Source organism: Rhizopus delemar, genomic scaffold (genome assembly GCF_000149305.1).
Source record: "Rhizopus delemar RA 99-880 supercont3.14 genomic scaffold, whole genome shotgun sequence".
Lineage (NCBI taxonomy): Eukaryota > Fungi > Mucoromycota > Mucoromycetes > Mucorales > Rhizopodaceae > Rhizopus > Rhizopus delemar.
The window spans coordinates 1038107-1058543 of NW_027137840.1; the positions used below are offsets into that span (position 1 = coordinate 1038107).

At 35.0% G+C, this 20437-nt stretch overlaps 5 protein-coding genes across 5 annotated transcripts; 2 read left to right on the forward strand and 3 right to left on the reverse strand.

Moving 5' to 3' along the window:
- Nucleotides 1–1658: 1658 nt before the first annotated feature.
- On the forward strand, nt 1659–2999 carry RO3G_14741 (uncharacterized protein; the record flags this gene model as incomplete). Its single annotated transcript, XM_067669325.1, has 3 exons — nt 1659–1787; nt 1860–2427; nt 2488–2999. 3 exons carry the CDS (start codon nt 1659–1661, stop codon nt 2997–2999), a joined length of 1209 nt encoding a protein of 402 aa, XP_067525426.1.
- A 644-nt stretch (nt 3000–3643) lies between these two features.
- On the reverse strand, nt 3644–4914 carry RO3G_14742 (uroporphyrinogen decarboxylase; the record flags this gene model as incomplete). The annotated part of the gene is made up of 4 exons (XM_067669326.1): nt 3644–4102; nt 4173–4681; nt 4734–4793; nt 4845–4914. 4 exons carry the CDS (start codon nt 4912–4914, stop codon nt 3644–3646), a joined length of 1098 nt encoding a protein of 365 aa, XP_067525427.1.
- Nucleotides 4915–8509: 3595 nt separating this feature from the next.
- Nucleotides 8510–9334, forward strand: RO3G_14743 (uncharacterized protein; the record flags this gene model as incomplete). Its single annotated transcript, XM_067669327.1, has 1 exon — nt 8510–9334. The coding sequence occupies one exon, from the start codon at nt 8510–8512 to the stop codon at nt 9332–9334; it is 825 nt and encodes a 274-aa protein (XP_067525428.1).
- A 3150-nt stretch (nt 9335–12484) lies between these two features.
- RO3G_14744 (uncharacterized protein) lies at nt 12485–12994 on the reverse strand (the record flags this gene model as incomplete). The annotated part of the gene is made up of 2 exons (XM_067669328.1): nt 12485–12580; nt 12749–12994. 2 exons carry the CDS (start codon nt 12992–12994, stop codon nt 12485–12487), a joined length of 342 nt encoding a protein of 113 aa, XP_067525429.1.
- A 762-nt stretch (nt 12995–13756) lies between these two features.
- RO3G_14745 (uncharacterized protein) lies at nt 13757–17524 on the reverse strand (the record flags this gene model as incomplete). Its single annotated transcript, XM_067669329.1, has 8 exons — nt 13757–14472; nt 14535–14829; nt 14891–15236; nt 15296–15373; nt 15435–16112; nt 16172–16694; nt 16745–17384; nt 17456–17524. 8 exons carry the CDS (start codon nt 17522–17524, stop codon nt 13757–13759), a joined length of 3345 nt encoding a protein of 1114 aa, XP_067525430.1.
- Between the last annotated feature and the right edge of the window lie 2913 nt (nt 17525–20437).

Sequence of the window (20437 nt, forward strand, 5' to 3'; positions counted from 1 at the left end):
GGAAAACAAACCAGTATGCTTTATAGCTACTTTTTACAACTATATTTTCAAAGCAATATTATCTAATTCTTTTAAATACTTTTTGAACAGGCATGTTTGATAATATTTTAAATTATCTTTGGTCAACAAAATGGCATACAAATGTTTCGGATTTGATGTGCATCTTCTAAAGTTCATCTATTCCACTCAACTTTTTTTATACCTTTAAGATAATAGTAAAAAAAAAACAAGGTATATGTAACTCGATTTTTAGTTCTGTCTACCTAAATTGAGAATAAAAAGAGATTATTTTACATTATTATGTCAGTCTTGTTTGTTTGAAGCCAAATTAGGATTGACTCTTGTTTATAATATCAAAAGTAGTTTCAAAACCTAGCAAAAGCTTTTTTAGAAATATTATAGTTCTAGCAAAGACGCTATTACTTAAAGTGATGCTACAACTGGTTTCTTACATATAACCTATCCCGACAAAGTTCAATGCGATGCTAACTTGAACAGTCTAATCTTCAAAATATGAACTTTATCTATCCTTCTTTTTAGCTTCTTTGTAATTCAGAAATTTAATTGCGTATAATACGGCGTAAGTTCTATTTCCACATCAAATCTAGACACTTTTAAACCATTTAGATAAAAAGTACAAATCATGGTCTTGGTTTATAATACTGGTTCTATTATTTATGATACATTTTCTGGAGCTTATCTTTACGTGCATAAGGAGCTGGCTTTGATCTACTTCAATAAATTTTTCCAAATAAAGGATATTTGAAGATTCGTCGGAGATCATTTTGCTTTCAGAAAAAGGACTTGCCGATTGAAATCTGTGTGAATTAAAAGTTGACCGTGTGATAAATGAACTTCATTGTCGTCAATGTTATAGTTGTATCGACTACGTCATCTATAAAAGTTGTCTGTAATAATAGTATACAGTAAACAAGAAGTGTACATAACAACAAGGACATGGTAGTACAGCTGTTACTGATCAAACAACAAGAAAAAAAATTTTTTTTGGTAAAAACCAAACTTCGATATGCTACGATCATGTATAGAAGGTATTCAAGCTAACTTATAGAGGGCCGGTGCCTAATTTCTAATAAAGAGAGAGTTTTTTTTTGTTATCATAAAGGCTTCAAACATACCAGCATTTCGCATACACCCGAAGAATGGTGCAAGAGAAAAAAGAGATCAAAGTACAAGATTAGTAAACATTACAAATTATTTTCAAGATCCGTTCGTTCTTTACTGTTTGTATTTTTTTTTTTTTTATTTTTTTCTTTGATTTTCTTTTTTATGTCAAGCGAACCAAAAATAAAAAAGGTCCTTAAATCAAGGCTATTACTTAGACCATCAGTTGACTCAGATCCAAGGCTATTGAGTTCAAGGAAAAGAGGTATTATTCTGATCTGTCTGGCCTTATGTGCTTGTACACCAGGGTTTTCTAGTACAATCTACTTTCCAGGTACAATTTTAATTGATTCACATATCATTTATATTCATTCAGCTTCATAGGATTACCAAACATCACTTCAGATCTGCATGCACCACCAATTGCCACTACTTTAACCGCTGCCTTGTTTATTTTGGCAATGGGCATCGCACCAGTGTTCTGGGCATCATTATCCGATTTTTACCAAGTCCGACGAGTACTATTTCTTTTCTCAATGCTTATTTTTGCAGCTGCGTCAATTGGATGTGCTTTTATAAATAACATTTGGGGACTTGTCGTTTTGCGCTGCGTTCAGTCTTGTGGAGCTTCTTGTGGGCAGTCAGTTGGTGCTGGTGTCGTTGCTGTAAGTTTAATTATCAATCCATAATTTTTTATGTCGTCTAACTAGCTTTGTTTTTATTTTATTTTATATTAGGATTGCTATCCTATTGAAAAAAGAGGAGCTGCGTTTGGTAAATACTTTTTTGGTGTGTTTTTTGGTCCCTTGTTAGGTCCCATTATTGGAGGTTTTTTAATTATGAGTGCTCTCACATGGCGTGCCACATTTTGGTTTTGTTTTGCTTTCGCTCTATTCATTTTTTCACTTGTTTTCTTCTTCTTTCCAGAAACATATCGTATAAACTCAAAATTTGATTTGGAATTACCTGTTTCTCAGCCTAGCAATGTCTCTGCCCTTTCTTCCTCTACAGATTCCATGACAATACCACAGGATACTGACGATAAGGCTGGAAGCGGCCTCAATAAAACTGGTATAGAAGGCTCTACTGTTGTCCAGAATGAAAAAAAAAATGCACCTGAAACCTCTGGTCCCAAAGAAGCAAAGAAGAGCATTAACCCAATTGCTCCTTTCTTATTGTTAAGACATCCTTTCATTCTCATTGCATCCCTGGCCTCTGGTATTGCTTTCGGAAGCATGTTTGCAGTCGAAACAATCACGCCTGACTTGTATGAAGCACATTATGGGTTTACTTCGTGGAAAACAGGTAAAAGCAAATAGATCATTAGATGCTGTTTAAATGCACCTTGCTTACCTCATACCTCAGGTTTAAGTTACCTTAGTGGTGGTATTGGTAACCTCTTGGGTGCTATCGTTTCTGGCAATACATCAGATCGATTGTTACTTCGTGCTCGTGAGCGTCGTGGAGGAAAGGAAGTTGTTGAAGATCGATTGACGGTAACCCTTTGGCCTGCTTTCTTCTTTTTTATGCCCTTTGGTATATTACTGTATGGTTGGACAATTGAACGAGGTTTTGTTGTATGGGCTCCTATTGTTGGCTTCGGTTGCTTGAACTTTGGTATGAATCTTATCATGACAAGTACTTCTGCCTATCTTGTAGATGGACTTTCTGGACAAGGTGCTTCGGTCACAGCAGCCGCAAACTTGGTTCGTATGGTCATTGCCTGTGTCTTGACAATTGCTGCAAACCCAATGGTAACATCCATCGGTCCCGGCTATACATCTGTTTTCCTCGCATGTTTCTGTTTCGTGGGCGCTTTGCTCCTGTTGTTGTTAAAATTTCAAGGAGAAAAGATGAGGCATTGGAGTGGTTATTAGAGGAAGAAATGACACTTGTTTTACGTTCATTGGAAACCATACATATTACTCTTCTTACATTAGAAAGTATGAAGCATACAGCAATAATAACAAGCAATCCTCTCCCATTTTTATAGAAAGCATTATTAAAGGCATAGAATTTATTAATAGAAAAGAATAACTATATAAAGATATTTTTAATCGCGTTTAACATTCGTTTATTTATTACTCTGATTTGGCTTTTGAAACATTGGACTTTTGCTAATAGTGCCTACATCTGTAGACCTTGCATTGCCAATTCGTGTATATACTTTTTAAATGAGATCAACTACGACATTTCTCATTTACTGAACACGCAGTTACCATAATTTATTGCTAACATGTGTTTTGCCTTATTCCCAATCTTTCAAAACAGCTACCAAGTATAACCAAGATGGCGCATTCAACTGTTTTCTTACATTTTGCATATGCAATAAACACAAAACGTGCATATTATCGTACTCTGCCCTCCTTTGAAATTATGTATGCATTATGTGAAATGAAAATGAGCAATAAGTAGTATGAAACCATAATGAACTAAGGTTGTACATTTAATGTAAATAATAAACTACTTTGCTATTATAGAGATGATGATGTATTATAAATATTTATACTCTTCTTCTTTTTTACATTCTGATTTCTGCTGATACCTTTTGCACCGTCTCGAGGTATACTTTTAATGCTTCAGGGTCAACAGTGGGTAAAATACCATGTCCCAAGTTGCCAATATGCTTGGCATCCTTGCCGAATGTTTTAACCATACGAGTAGCAATCTCACGAATAGCATCGAAGCCACCATACAAGGCAGTTGGGTCCATGTTACCTTGTAAGACAACCTTATCTTTTGTCACTTTACGAGCATAGGAAGGATCAATGGTCCAATCGAGTGAAACAACTTCATAGTTTGATTCAGCTAAATCTTCAAGAGCATACCAAGATCCCTTGGCAAAGACAGTCATTGGTACCTGTTCATCACCCAATCTCTCTTTGACTTTGGTAGAAATTTGTCGAAGATATGGAAGGGAATATTCCTTGAAATCTTGAGGAGAAAGTTCACCTCCCCATGATTCAAAAACTTGAAGCATCTAAAAGATACTATTAGCTTTTTTTCTTTATGCTGAAACACAATTCTATCTTTTTCCTAAAGCCCTTTACCTGAGCACCTGCTTTTACTTGTCCAACTAAAAACTCAACAGCAATATCTGCAATACGTTGTAATAAAGCATGTGATTCTTTGGGATATTTCCATAACCAACTCTTTGCTTTAAATAATGTTTTGCTTCCACCTCCTTCAATCATATAAGCCATTAATGTCCAAGGAGCACCAATAAACCCATACAAGGGAACACGACCAGCTAACTTGTGACGTGTTAAGGTGATTGCTTTGTAAACATATCCCAACTCTTTCTCAACATTCACGTTTTCAGTTAAGCGTGAAAAGTCTGCTGGTGTTTCAAGAGGTGCAGGGAATACAGGACCTTTGCCGGCAACCATTTGAACTTCTAAGCCCATAGCTTGAGGAATAACCAAAATATCCGAGAAAATAATAGATGCGTCCAAAAGCTTGCCATAACGATCAATAGGTTGGAGAGTCAATTCACAAGCAAGTTCGGGAGTACGACAAATTTCAAAAAAGCTGTGATTCTTTCTGACTTCTTGAAATTCTATTAAATATGTAAGATGTAATGTCGTGTCATGCGTCGAATTACTATTTACCAGGCAGGTATCGACCAGCTTGTCTCATAATCCAGATAGGAGTACGTTCTACTTTTTCGCCTATTGGGTACCGTGTTATGACAGAGCCAGTATATTTTTAATGTATTGTACCTCGAGAGACACGAAGTATAAGATCATTCTGAAGTGGAGGGAAGTTTTCTGGTTTGAATAAGTCAGTCATTAGGCAATGGCAAAAAAGACACTGGTTGCTTAATCAAGGTATTAAAGCTTACTCAGTGGCTTTTATACATGGATCTTTTAAGTCGCCGATATGTTGTTAGTTGCAACGCTCATCGCCAAAACTGTACAAAGTAACACGATCTGGAAAAAAGAAGGAGACAAAGACTACAGAAGAAAGGATGGTATTCATATATCGGTTTAATTGAACTAAATATAAAAGCGAAATTAAATGACCTTTATGATTGAATAGCTTAAAATAAAAGTACATATAAAAAAGTACGGTTTACTAAACATAAATTACCAAAGATGATCAACTATATGGCTTCTTTTCTACTATTATTATTTAGTTATGTTTGAATTTTATACAAATACTTTACGAAAATTAATATGACGTTATGGGAGACAATGAGGAAAAAAGAATGTGGAATTAACGCATTTTTTATCCATTATAGCTTCTTGTTGACAATGTCTTTCAAAGATTTCATTGCTTCGATCTCTCGTTATCAACAGAGGCAATATAATCTTTTGAAGTGATTCAAAGCAATGATTAAGGAATGAAAAAGTCTTTCCCATGATTTTGTAGTGTAAAATACATATGTATAGATATAAAAAGAATCAACAGTGTAGTATACCGGAGATTATCATACGATGCAAAGCATATAGGAAGGGGAATAAAAGTCGATGTACAGCGCTCAATGCAAGCATAAGACCATTTTCTGCAAGATGCACTCTTACCACTTCATTTCGATGGCCAATAAAGTTAATCTAATAATGTGAAAGAGCTTATTATGGCTACGAAATGGACATGTCGTGTTATTTTGAACTGTATGTCATGGAATTTACAATCCTTTGTATTGTTTTTAGCATTGTTGTAGTTCTTCAAGAAAGAGTACATTATCAATTTCAATTTCACACAAAGCTTTGTGCGATTGATGTCTATCTTTTTTTTGTTACAGAATACCTTGCTATTGTTATCGATCCAAGTATCATGTTATTTGATGTTTTCTTTCTTATAGACCTGAAGGTCTAGCTAAGGTCATAATGGATAAAATGCTATGCAATGGATGGAACAAAAAGAATAGTGTCACTTGCTACAAGTGTGCATTCTACTATATTTACTTTTTTAAATCAGAGTTCAAATACTCTTCACTTTTATTTCATCCTTATCATGGAATTCCTTTCCTCTTATTCATCTGTCCTCATTAATGACTATACTTTGGCTGTCATCGCCGGGTAATATAACGGAATATTTTAAACAAAGGTTATACTGTATAGATTATTATAATCTGTTATACAAAAAAACAATTCTTTATTTTTTGCTTTGTGAAGTACAAAAGTCATCGAGTTTCGACGTAAAAGGTGGAACATCTTGCATTAAGGCAAAATGAATGCTCATGCAGGTTGTAAAAGCTATATGTAAAGTGTTGGCTCTAAAAATATTATTCTAGTAAATCATAAATAAAACCTGTTTGATAAAATATGACTTTGAGAATTTTTTATGATTTCTGTTTGTTCACTTCTTATAAAAACATTATGCTTGGTTATTCTTTTACTTGGCGTCTTGAGAGTAATATACGCTTCTTGCAACTGTTTTGTTTTTATCAGAAAATCACATTTAATGAAACAACCTTTATCTGTCATTAGATTACCATTAATTCGTTCTCGTTTTTACTCTTCTTCACTTGTTGCTAGGATGAGCAAAAGAGCTTAATTGTAAGAAAAAAATGGTTTTGTTTCTTCCCTGTCCAGTAAAAATAGTTTCTACCAAGACTCGCCAATGTCTTTTTGCAGTAATACAGTAACCAAACTTGTTGTGCTCAGCTTTTATATTTTCTTCCTTCAAAAAGTTTCTGTTATGTTTTATGATAAGCTTATATTAACAAAATATATTATAGGCTCTAGACTGAAGTATTGAATACACTATCAATGAAATTAGGATCGCAATAAAAGCTACCTGATGCTAGAGATATCATGTTAAATTTTCATTAAAAACAAACACTAGGGTTATAGTAGTGCTTTTTCTTATGAAAAACGTGAAATCTAATCAGTATGAATACGAGTAGTACGTGTACAGGCCGGATAGTGATTTTTAGTACTTCCTTCTAGTTCCGAAGAACTCAATACTCGTACAACCTTTGTAGTATTCCATTCATCAGGAAATGACGAAAATGGATGTTCCAACGGACATTGTTTCTCATTGGGCAAGCTTTACTTCTTCTAGCGTTCTTGTAGTACAATGGTGTGTTTGTACAACGTTGTTCACCATGTTGAAAGTGGCACTTACCACACTGTTAATCTGTCTAGTTAGCTAAGAATGATTTCATCTTTTGTCTGGGCCTTTAAATGTAAAATACAATAGGAGTTAAAAAGAGACTCGATGATCTGGTTAATTTGAATCAAATATAATTTGGAGAAAAGTATTATCATCTACTGAAGTCGTAGGCTGTTATAAAAAAAAAGTGGTTGCACTGTTGATGCTTATGAAATTAATTGATTTCTTAATACACCTTATTGTATAAAAACCGAGACTTCGGAAAACCGTTCCTTTACAACTAGAGGAACAATGCATTTGTTTCACGAAACCTAATTGACTATCTAATTGGCAACAATTTTCTTATAATTATCATTTTACTCAATAAAAAAAGAATAAAAAGTTTAATGATATATGTCTATTTTCATTTCCACTGCTACTGTTACTAATAACATTATAAGTGAGTATTATATCAAAAGAAAAGATTTTAAAGTTACCTTGGAATAAGAAGCATCATGCTTCATGAGTTATGTCCATCTAGATTATCCGCTTGCTCCGAACTTTTTTTGTCTTCCCTTTAGTAAAATCAATAGCGTCTTGGACTTAATGTTACTCAATATACTGTACATTGGTTTTACTGTTAATGTCATAAAAACTATCAAAAACTATAATGTAATGTAAGAAACAACAGCCAGAAAGACAAACGCGATACATTTAGAAGCAAATATTCAAAACCACTAAATAGAATTGGTCATTTAGCTAATATTATCTCTACAATAAACACGTCTAATGGGTTTACATGCTTAAATGCGACTGTTAGGAAAACACGTGTTTCTTTTTAAAGAAAAATAGAATTATCTATTAACGTAATGTTTTATATCGCTAAGCTAGAATTTTGAAGCAGGGACCTATTTTAAAGACTATACAGAGAAAGATGGCATCAGACCAACGTGAAAAAAAAGAAAAGAGTTGGTGAGGCGTAAATTTTACATGTGCACAAACTTTTTTTAGATAGTGTAACATTCTTGAAGGCTTGCTATGGCTGTGCACACGGGCCCCAAGCAAACAAGGTCAATGACGGTACTGATCGGCTATCTATCTTCATGGTTACATTCCTTTTTTTTTTCTTATTTATAAAGGAAGATTCTTTTTCATAAATGAATAAATGACACTTTCTTTATTATTATTTTACTTAAAAACTATTATTTATTATTGACTTTACTTGCCCCCTTTTTTTCCAATATTTTTGTAAATGTATAAGCAATCACCTTTAAGTTCTTCTTCAAGCCTCAGCTATACAAAATATCCACAGCATCTGCCTAGGAGACAAAGTAAAGAGCAAAAAATGTATCTTTTGACAGTAGAAAACATTTCAAAAGTCCAGCTGGCTGAACCCTTTGAAACCCCCTTGGCGCGATACTGCTCAGCTCTTGACTCACCTACACCTAGCAATTCAAGTACATCATCTCTAAGAAGGAAATATCGCCGCCCAGATCATGTTCTTGAATCACCTCGCATTGTGCCTTTTCCATATCACAATGATTCTTTCTTCTTACCTACGGCTGAGCAAGATTATCCTGGCACAGGGCTGATTGCCGACAATACTTCTACTGCAAACTTATCAATTTATACCGCTGAAAGCCGCAGTATCTCTCGAAGAACAGCCTCGTCTGTTGCCACAAGACTCCCTCATTGTTCTCATCAAAGAACACCTACAGAGGGCATCAAGAAACGAAGAATTTTAGCTTCAAGAGGAGCTGCGGATGGTGTTAGTATTAACTCGAACAGTAATAATCAAGAAAAGCCTGGTAGTTTTTCGATGCTATACATGCATCTTGAAGAGAAAATAAATCAAGAAAAGAAGAAAAAACAGTTGAAGACGAGATTGAAAAAAAAATTGTATCATCTCAAGTCCACAGTAACTTTCACTTCACGTAAAACTTCATCTTCTTTGGATACCTCAACATCCTCATTGTCTTTGGTTTCAACAGATACTTCTTTTATAGAAGAATGCATTTCTGATAACAGCCTTCCAAAATGGTATAATAAATTCTTTAAGCTTTTCAAGCCAACTACAAGCGAAAGGTCTGGAACCCAAAGTAAAAGCGCTGTGTCACATAAATCCTATCTTTCCCCATCAAAACCCGTCTGGTACGCTCAATATAAATAGAGGACCCCTCTCACCCTTCTGTAATCTATTGTACACTCTTTTCAAAAAATATTGGCGCATGCCTGGAGTTTTGCCAAATACAAAATACGAGACAAAAACTAAAAAAGATAATAGTTTTGAAATTAAAGATTATGTATATTTTATTAATAAAAAAAACAATTGAGGCTATTTTTGCTTTTTGAATGTTTGAATTTTTAGCACTATTTCAATTGATCGGTTAAAAGTAATGATATGGGATGAGTAGGAAGATAAAGGAAATATAGTAGATAAGCATTAGATGTCTTCTTCTTGAGGAATCAAGAAACAATTGAATAGATAAACTATTAATCTAAGAATAATTACTGATTAAGATCATATTGAACCATCATTCCTGAAACCAGGCTCTGATATAGTTATTAGAACACCGATAGGAACAATAGGACAAAGATGGCTATTGCAGAGGTCTCACATTTATTAATAGAGACCTTGTTTAACTATAATTACGTACTATCTAATTTTATTCATAAATGATCGTTTTATTAGTTGTGTGGATACAACATTCTCAACGAAGTGAGAACAAATTTCCCAGATCAGTTAAAAAACAATAAGATCTATAATAAACAATGAATTAAAATTTTCATAATCGGCCCAGTAGTCATTCTTCAATCAAAATTGCCAATTATTGTATCTACGCTCACAACTACTCATTTACCCACCAACTGATAGATGAATATGAATAACAGACTTTGTAATAACTTCTTTTTTATAATGAAGATTGTCTTAAAGTTCAGTCACAAAAAAGTATTCTTTTGGATTTGTATTACTATCTTTATAATTACTTTGCTAGAGCATAGTAATGTCTTCATGCTTGTGTAAAGAAGCATTATTCATCACCGAGTGATTACGTTTGGACTCTTCATACTCGTTCATCAAATCCAAACGCTCACGATAAAGTTAAAATAATGACCAGTGGCCGTTCCACCTTTTCCTGTGGTGACAATTTTGCTGCTATCTGCAGTTTTTCTTTTTCTTTTAAAAGAGTAATGTTTCGATTAAACTCACAGAAACTTGGACAACTCCGTACGGAGAAATGATGCTGATGATGGTGGTGATTTTTGCTCTGACGTTGGATACCTTTTCTGTCATGCGAGTCCCCTTTGTTGACCATGCAAAAGCACGTCTCGGGTCGACATGAAAGATTGATTCATCAATGAACACACAATTACTGCTGAAATCCAAGTCAGCATTCATCCATTATTTCACTCAGTTGAATCTTTCCTCGATTTTGTCTGGAGAATTTCGATCAATAGAATCAAAATGCGTCTTCTCGATAGTGAGGCTGTAGAACCCAGTTTTGGAAATCTGTAGTCCTGCAAATTGTTCTATCAAGCCAATCATCATTTGATCAAGTGCAAGGAACGGATGTTTATTAATCATGTTGATCAAAAATGCTGCATGCTCTTCTCTTAGCTTCTCAGGACGTACAACAGGTCGCCCATTCTCTCTTGATCTACGTATTTCAGTATCAGAATCAGGATCATCTTAGCCCTTCTTCAGCCAGCGGGGTTCAATCTTGAGTTCTAACGCTGCCGCTCGTACAGACATGCCTCAGTTCATATACCAAAAAGTAAAGACATCCTTTTTTATGCATCTGTATATCGGGCTTAAAGACGTGGTACATTTTTTTTTCCCACTGTAGACTTTTCATCAATATTAGCTTCCATTCCTGCTTCACTGGTTTTTTGAGTAATTTCAGATCCACGTATTTTTTATAATTAGTGATGCTTTCGAGTGGGTAAATTTCATTATCCGCGTCCATCTTCACTATAGCTACTTCATTTCCTGCATCACTATACATGCTTCTTTTCCTATCCTTGTGTAAAAAGGTAGCGATATTTATTATTATAAAAAGTGAGTTGAGAAGCAAGAAGAAAAAAGGTATGCAGCATGCGCTAAATTTATTACATGGCAATCTGTTGTTTAAGGTCCAATTAAGCGCAAAAATTAAAAAAATACAAATGTCTGCCCGGACCAAGACAATCCGTTAGGATATTAATGATAAAAAAAAATCCCTTTGGGATTCAGGGTAAAAAATGTAAAAGGGAAAGGAATGAGGGGAGAAATCGGAAGGAAGTTAGAGGAGTGGACGTAGCCATATAAGAAGCTCCTGACCATGTAGTGACCAGAAGAGGGCAACTTCAGAGGGAACCAAAGGACGTAGCGGGAGCCTATTCATAAGAGTGACAATGAATCTTTTATAGTTTTGGGTATAAATAAACTTCGGTGCATAGTAAAGTTGTCGATAGCATGGCTTTTGAGAGGCGATGTGTAGGATGCTTGGAACATGGCCTAGGCTTGCCACCAGGGAGCCAGCCTAGCCTCCAGCGTATACAGCGGCTACGCTCTGATTTAGACATGGGTAACCAGAGTATAGGGTCCATGGAGATTGATCGGTGACAGCTAGAAAGTAGTTTGGAGTTTCGGTTCTGCTAGCGTTGATTCAGATTTTGTTGCAAGAAATGCCGTTTAGTATCCTTAAATACACGAGTATCGAGGTCGTCGGTAGTGAATAACACCATTTTCCAAAGCGGGGTTCTATGCAGGAGATACCATCGGTGTTCTCTAGTACGTTGAATATACGGTAGTAGACGACTGAGCAGCGTATCTTCGGGTAGATATAGGGAGCGAAAGAAGAGCTGTGCTTGCAGGATACTGTCCCGTTTTGATATAGATGGTAATATAGACAGGTCGGTCATCACTTTAATGGATGATCTATCATGGACTCCATAAATCTTTCTTATGCATTTGTTTTGTGTATTCTCAACTTGCTTCAGCTGTGAACTTGTGAATATGTTCATGGCAAGGAGTATTTTTTTGGGGGCAAGAATCAGAATTAATTTTCGTGTCACGCATTTTTATTTCCAGGCATGTGTTAATATTTTCTAAAAAACACACACACACATACATCTCTTTTACTGATAAACAATGCAAGCCTAAAAAAAGTTTACAAAAAGATTCTTCTGACGCACATGTATGACAGTGGACAAAGGTTTCACTTTTTGATATTTATGGAAATTCAAAATGTGATACCTGAACCTTTTTTCGGTTCCGGCTTACCGAATTTGTTCAACAGAGAAATGCTATATTTTTGTCAAAATAGGTGTGTACGGCTCATTGAGCAACGCAGAACATTGCTTGTCTTTTGTGTAATTCAGTTGTCGAAAAGCCATAGGTTGTGTAACACGGAAAATGTGAATAAGCAATACACTATTAAACAAATTTTTATTTATAAAAATTTAAAAAGGAGAAAGGGGCACGTAGTGTCGAAAATACGTTGAATTACCTGAGCCAGATCGATAAAACAAAAGGAAAATTAAACCACCTTTTGGGCATAAAGATAAAATGTAGAAGAAAGGAAAAAACGTTGGACAATACTTGAAGTACTTGAAACTGATTTTGGGATAACCACTTAAAGAGCTGAATACCATGTTCTAGAGGGATAGTTAGAATCTCTTCATGGACCAAGTAATTAAGCTCATGCTGTAATATACAAATAATGAGCCATTGCGCTGTCCAAGTGATAGTTTTCTTGGGGGACAGAAGGGTTTCCTTAGGCAATTGATTCAGCAGGAAAGGCAAAAGATCAAGGACCGAGGCAGCTATCTGTAGTCGATGGCGCATTGTGTAAGCGACTGATGAAATACTGTTTCTTGAAAAGGAGGTTTAGGTGATAAGGACATGGCTTTGACTTTCTACCAGGTAGTCAGCCTAGTCCTCAATGCAGATATCGATCACGTTCTAGCCGAGTCATCGGAACTGAAAGAATGGGATCAGTACCAATTTCAGGGCGGTATTAGGATAGATTCTTAGCAGATTGGCTGATATGTTAGTACACTTTATTCCAAAATTATTGGTACACTTTTGAGAAAACAAATATTAAGTAAAACATACGTAATATATCAATAGCATGAAGCTTACCAATAACTCGAAACTTATATTCAATAATAAAAGGCGCAATAAGTGAGTGTTAATATATAATGTATCAATTAAGTCCAAGCTTACCCCAAATTGTATTTAAGATAAAACAGCGATAACTATGTTGGAAATTTACAGGGTTCTAGGTAGATTGGAAGCTTTTTTAACCGTAAATTAACATAATTCTTTATGAAATTTTTAACGGATTTAAATGTTTTTTTTTCTGGGCCTGGATTCACCTTTATTCTTAAGCTGCCTGCATTCTTTTCCTGAAAACGCACGAATATTTTGTGAAAATAGTGTATAGTTATTACAGCTTTTGTTATTTATTTCAAATCAAGATACGATATATAACAATAATTAAAAAAAAATGTCCCAAAGAATTATTGAACATTAATAAACAAATGTATACATTTTAACAAAAAAAAAAAAAAAGAAAACATAAAAAGAGACAGAGATAATTAGAAGCTAAGCATAAGGATTAGCAGCAAATACTCTGATTAAAGGAGGTGTTCGGACCATTTGGATAGTAAGCATGGTTCTGATTTTGTCCAAAGCCTTGATTGTCTGCGAAGATTGTTCACTACTGTATCCTGTGCTAGCTGATAGACGCGAACTGATGATAGATGCTCTTTTGGACGCGGATTTTTTAGGCGTGTTGCCACCAATGATACCAGCGCTTGCTGCAGCGCGTGCAATTTCTTCAAATTCTTTTGTGTTGGCGTTGCTTTCGGTAGATGCCTGATTGGATGTAGCCGACTGGGATCTTTCAGGATAGGCAGAGACCAATTCCTCCTCTTCATACTCATCATCAGATAAGCTCCACTGTTTTTGTTCACCGGTCGAGGGGATTACACCCTCTTTCCAGTACATAGTCAGTGCGCGTTCTTGAGGATCATATTTGTGTTTCCATAATGGTAAATTAGTCAAATGAATACGTCTTTCTAAGCCAATTTCAGTTAGAGACACGTCAAACCAGTCTTCTGCAACTGCAATCACACGAGCTTCTCCATAAACTGTAGTTGGTGAGTTGTCTGATGGAGGTTGCTGTTTGGAAGCAAGGTATAAAGCAAGAGAGAGTAGTTTGCCTTGGTGAATAGCCTCTAAGCCAGCTTCTTTTTTTACATTACAGTGTTGTGCAAGTTTTTGGATTGTGTCGCTGGCCAAATAAAAATGCTTTTCTACTGTAAGTAAATAAAAGATTAGAATCATCACTCAAGCGTGTAATATAAGATTAACTATATACCTCCTAATAATGCAGCTTCTAATTGACGATGTACAATGATATCAACATAACGGCGAAGAGGTGCAGTAAAGTGTGTAAACAATGGTGTACCAAGAGAAAAGTGAGAATATTTTAAAATGTCAAATGCACCAGCGCAAAAATACTTTGGCGGTTCCATAGTCTTTAGTATCAAGATAGACACTAATTGGCGTAACTCTTGGGTTTCAATCTTTTGAACAGAACTTTGAAGAGTGGTTGCATTAGTAATATCTAATTCGATGCCTAAATGCTTTGCGGCATATTCTTGAAGCTCGTTCTACAGGTAAATCAGAAAAGATTAGAGTAAGTCAAACGCTAAAAAAGAGGATGGGTCTTACGATCTTTCTGTTGTTAGGAGGTGATTGACGACGTAATAAAGCTTGCTCGGGGTATTGACTAGATATCTTTTGGGCAACAGCTTGGTTCGCCAAAAATAAGAATTCTTTAACAATACTTGCTATTTCAGGGTTCTTGTAAGAGATATTAACTTTTGAAGGTTTCATTGGGTCATCAAATGATAATATCTGTTTTGATAAAGACATGGCTTGCTCGGTGAAGCGGTGTTTATGAAGCTCAGTCGCAAGTAAATGCAGTAAATAAATGTCTTTATCAATTTCCTCGCCACGACTTTCACTACCATCCATTATCTTTTCAACATCGTCATAGGAAAGCTGGGCAACTGACCTGATAGTTAAAAAGTATTTGGTTAATAGAGCTCTATATGATTCCAAAAAGGTGCTTACCTAACAGTTGTTTTTCCAAGCCAAGTATCGAGCAGCATGCCATCTTTGCTAAGTTTCCAAATGATAGACATGGCTGGTCTATATATTAGCTGTTGGTAAATACTTATTATTGCTTTAATGTATGTATGTATACGCTTACTTTGGTTCGTTTACTGTAAAATTAGCAGCATTTATTAATTCAACAGGTATCATCGGAACTTCCTTGCAATCAAGCCTTACATGCACACCTCTTGCTCTAGCTTCTTTATCCAAGGGTGAATGAGGCTTGATAAAGTAGGAAATATCACAAACATGCACACCAACTTCAAAAGTATCATCTCCTAAACGAACAATAGTCAAACCATCTTCAAAGATAGTGCTTCCCGAAGGGTCAATCGTTATCATTCTGTTATGATTTTCTAATGTAAGGTCCCGGCGATTCTCCTCATCAGAAGGTTCAAATCTAAATGGTGTAGGTGGTACACATTCCATAACAGCTTCTGTGAATGGTGTATCGGAGATGTTAGCATCAGCTAGAATGGCTTTTACTTGAACGTCCAGATGAGTGATAGGGCCTAGTTCATTTTCTAATGTACCGAAAGGATGAAGTGAAGTAATAGGCCATCTTTTAATAGATCCCACAAATAATCGGTTTGCATAAGCATCTGAGTTTTCTACAAAGTCCTTAGGTACTTGTTCAATAGGAATTGCAATCAAAGGCACACGTTTATCAATGGCTTTGAACCAAGCAATTCTAGGCGCATCCTTCTTTCCTTTCTCTCCTTCCTCTTCTTGAAGTTGGGCTCGTTTGTTGTTCGGTCGAGATAACGTCAATACACTATTTTAAATACTTTCAATTAATCGTTTCACCCTAACATTAAATGTGTCTGTCTTTACCCAGAGAAAACCTGGTTTTGGGCTCTTTCCAGGATGGCAACTACAACACCTGCGTATTTTGGCTTTACTACGTCTATCTCCTCATCACCACCAAAAATAATTTCATTTTCATCTTCTTCATCCGGCAAGCGCACTTTTGGCTGGCCGTTGTTCCTTGCTAGCTTGGCATCTTCTTTTTCTTGTTTTTCACGCAGTATGTTTTCTACATTTACAAGTCTGACTGCAACAACATCTCCTTCAAGAGCGCGATTTCTATCCCTAGAACCGCAGATATAGATATCGCTACCATCCAACTCATCACAGGATACATAAGCATCACTACGATTTCTCTTGTTTACACGCAGCATGCCACGTACTAACTGACGAGATCTCAATAAAGGTGTCAAAGCAGAGAAAGGTAGATGAGCAATGAAAAGTGGTCGGCGCTGATGTGGGTTCGCATCATCCCTCGAAAAATTAACACGAGTGGGTGTGAATGGTACCAAGGAGAATGATGCTCTGTTACTGCTAGCGGAAGAAGTGCCTAAGATTTTTTCAGTTAAAAAGTATCTTTTTTTTTTCAATAAACTTTACTATTTCTCCAGTCATCAAAATTACGAGATGAGCGGCGGTTGGCTTGCTTGTTGCTACTACTCAAGGACAAGCTCAAAGATTTGCTATTGATGGTAGATCTCTTGTTGTTTGATGACTCGATAAATGATTCCCCATTTTCGTTCAGTACAGGCAAATGTTGAAGAGACAAGCGTTTTTTAACATAGCTTTCATCATTACCGCGTCTACTAAAGGTCCCCATGAGTTTTGCTTCAGCTTCAGCCAACGCAGCTTCCCTTGCTGGATCCGTATTTTCATCACCTATTTGCTTTTCCAGGCTCTTGCCACTCAAAGAATTGGGTGGTGTGATAGGAGGCAAGTTTTTAAGAGTATTGATCATATCTTTAATATTATCTGCAGAATTCATTTCTTCCTTTAATGTTTGCAAGCCAATAAAGCTTCGTCTGCTATTTTGCTTGTTATTATTAGCAGATAACGAGTTTGTAGATTTTGAAGAGTTGATGGTTAAGTCTGAATTTGCTTCAGAACGTGACCGCTGATGTTTTCTTGAAGGAGGTAGCATAGATACAGCTTGTGGACGCTGCATGTTATTGCTCTTTCTGTTGTCCATGTTGGATGATTGCCCTTGAAAAGTACGTCTTCTATCCGAATTTCTGGGAACCTAGTTAACAGAAAAAGAGAGACCTATTAAATTAACACGTTTTTTCGATACGAAGAACCTGTTAAACTTACCTCAGGAAAATCAAACAAACCTCTCGTACTCTCGGGGGCTGTTTGTTGTTCTAGCGTCTCATAGTCCATTTAAAATAAATTTTATGTTAAGTAAAAAAACGAGAAATGAAAGGGAAGAAAAAAATATTTGGACTTTTTAAAAGAAAGAGAGAAAAGAAACAAAAAAAAAGATAAAGTAAAATAATAAAAAAGATAAAAGGAAATATATTACAAGAAAGAAAAAAAAAGTCTTTGGGCAGTTCTTTTGCAGTATTTTCGGAGTTCAATGACGGTTTTATGATCTTTTTCTTACCAATTTAAGAATGCAGCTTGCCGTAAAGTGATAAGGCGTGGGCATCTTTAGCCTTTTACTAATTGAGCTTAACTGACATACTTCAGAGTATTTGTAAATTGAAACCTGTTTCTGACCCTGTTGCAAAAAAAAAAGAAGCTCAATCAGGTCAAGTATGATGAATATTAAGAGTGCACAAAGTATATCGTAACCTTATCTTTTTCTAGTCCTGTTAAAATGAAGCAAATATGGTGCTTATGATAAAGATGATCTAGTAATTTGAAAATTCAATAAAAATTCTTTCGTTATTCTCCTAAACATTATATGTCGCTTGCTATATATTCGATTGAGTAATAAATTTTAAAGTTTTCTTTTATCTTTCTGCGACCGTGGGAGAGAAGGAGGGGACAATAGAAAATACAGTTTAAAACTATTGCATAATTAATAGCTTTATGTGATTGAATTAGATGTATTCGAAAGTTTTTATTGTATTTGATTCAACTGATCTTTTAACTTGATACCCAGCCACTTAAATTATTTTTTCATGCATCTGTATTTAAAGGTTGCTGTTGTATTTACCTTAATAATTTCGCGTGAGATTACTCAAAACCATATAATTTGCATTGTATATCACCTATAGTTTTTCGTACTATATACGTTAAACAGCCCATACAATCCATACCATACTGCGGTGAGCCCTAAACTATACTGTTATATTCTAAGGCGCATTTTGTATTAAATGGCTCTCTTTCTCGCCCTTACGTAATAAAAAGGTTCAAGGGATTCATCAATCATTTAAATTATTTTTAGCTTTATTCATTGAGTTATATAACATATCTATTCCATAACTGCAATGATTTGCTGTCTTTCAAGCCACCTTCTTTTTGCTATTGTAGGGTAAACAAACTTTGTTGGAATTGATATATAAAATCAGATTTAAAAATAAATTTCTCTTGAATATATGCTTTGTAGTTTTATCTTGCACTGTCTCCTTATTATTTTTGACTGTACTACTAAATAAATAGCTTTTTGGTATGATTCCTTGCGTGAGATATAGTCAGAGATATAGGAACATGGTAAGACACTCGCATTTCCTCAACCAAAAAGAACACTCTAACACAGTCATAAGCATACTGCAAGGAACAAATATATGCTTCGTTTTCTACATTTACCTGCTTGCGCTTCATTTTGTTTCTCTATTGGCTGTACTTTTGTAAAAATTGCTTTATTTAAAATGTACAATTAGCATGGTCTCTTATTGAATATATAAGAATAGCGCTTCAGCTCGTCATTTACTATATCCTTTAGAGCACCAGCACTTAAAAGATAAGTTATATTGAAAAATAAGGCTGCTATGAGACAACCTTGGTGCGTAACACTTCGTAAGTTGGAGTGTAGGGGGATGGATGGGTACAATGGTTTCTAGGGAAGAATAAATTATTTATTTGTTGGCTTAAAGGAGGTTTTTAGTATATCATGTTTTTGAAAATTTGATTCATTTCGTTTATTAATGAAGAAGCTGGTCTGTATTACTTTGAAAATATTAGAAAACTGATTCTAATTGTCATTAAGATTTCGAATTGTTATTAAGATAATTATTAAGCTTCTATATTTACAGTTAAGTTCTCGTTAAGATTGCATTCTGATTAAGTTCTCCAACACATAATATTAATATACTGTTCCTTTTTAAAGAATTGGATGTATTATTACATTATAATTTATAAATTAAATTCACTCAACATATGTGGAAAGTGTACAGTGTATATACATGTCGAGCAAAATATTAATGGTATAAAAAGCCTATAAAAGGCGACTTTTAAGCAGGGAGTTGGGGAATAACTTAAAAATTATTAAAGTACTCATGCGCAGGAGTCAAGCCTAACTATTATAATAGGATGTACTAGTTAACCTACCTTTAGTTTTTGAAAAATAATATACGACATACGTACATTTTTAGTTTATTGGATTATGGCTATGGCTAACCTTATTTAAAAAAAGCTTCATAAACTGCATCTGTAACCCTCAGTTGATTGGAGCAAAATTCCAGGTAGATATAAAGGTAAACGTCCTATTAAAGTTATTACTAAATAAGTATATCATTTTAAGCTATTTACCATTATATTAATAGATGTAGAAAAACTGAACCATCAATATCAAAGCACCATAGTAAGTGACCATCCAAGTCAGTATTTTCAGCCTTAAAGAGCTTGCTTGGCAAGTTTCAATATTGTTTGTACTAAAATTACAAATCAACGGTGATCAAACGCGTCACGTAGATAGGTTTCGATTTTAACAATTCTTTTAGAAATCCTACTGTAACTGATAAATAAAAGAATAAGAGACTTCGGTGGATTAATTGGATATTTGAACAATGAGAATCAATGGTTCGGTCTAACGAATTTTATTTCACAGTGGTTGGTAATGATGGAGGAGCAAGGTATGCCTCTTTGAGGTAGACAAAGATACGATAAATATTTATCTTATATACCATGAAACTTGGTAAGGAAATAATAATGCTCTGGATTAGAACGCTCAGTCTTTTGTTATGATGGAAGACTCTGTATATCAGACAAAGTATGCTTTTTGTTTGACTGATCATCTGTTGCTCTGGCTGAATGCAATATCCAATGCAGCCAAAAATAACTTTATTTTCAGGAGGATGTCAATTTCTGCCATGCTGGATCATATGCGACCTAATTTAAGAGAAGATT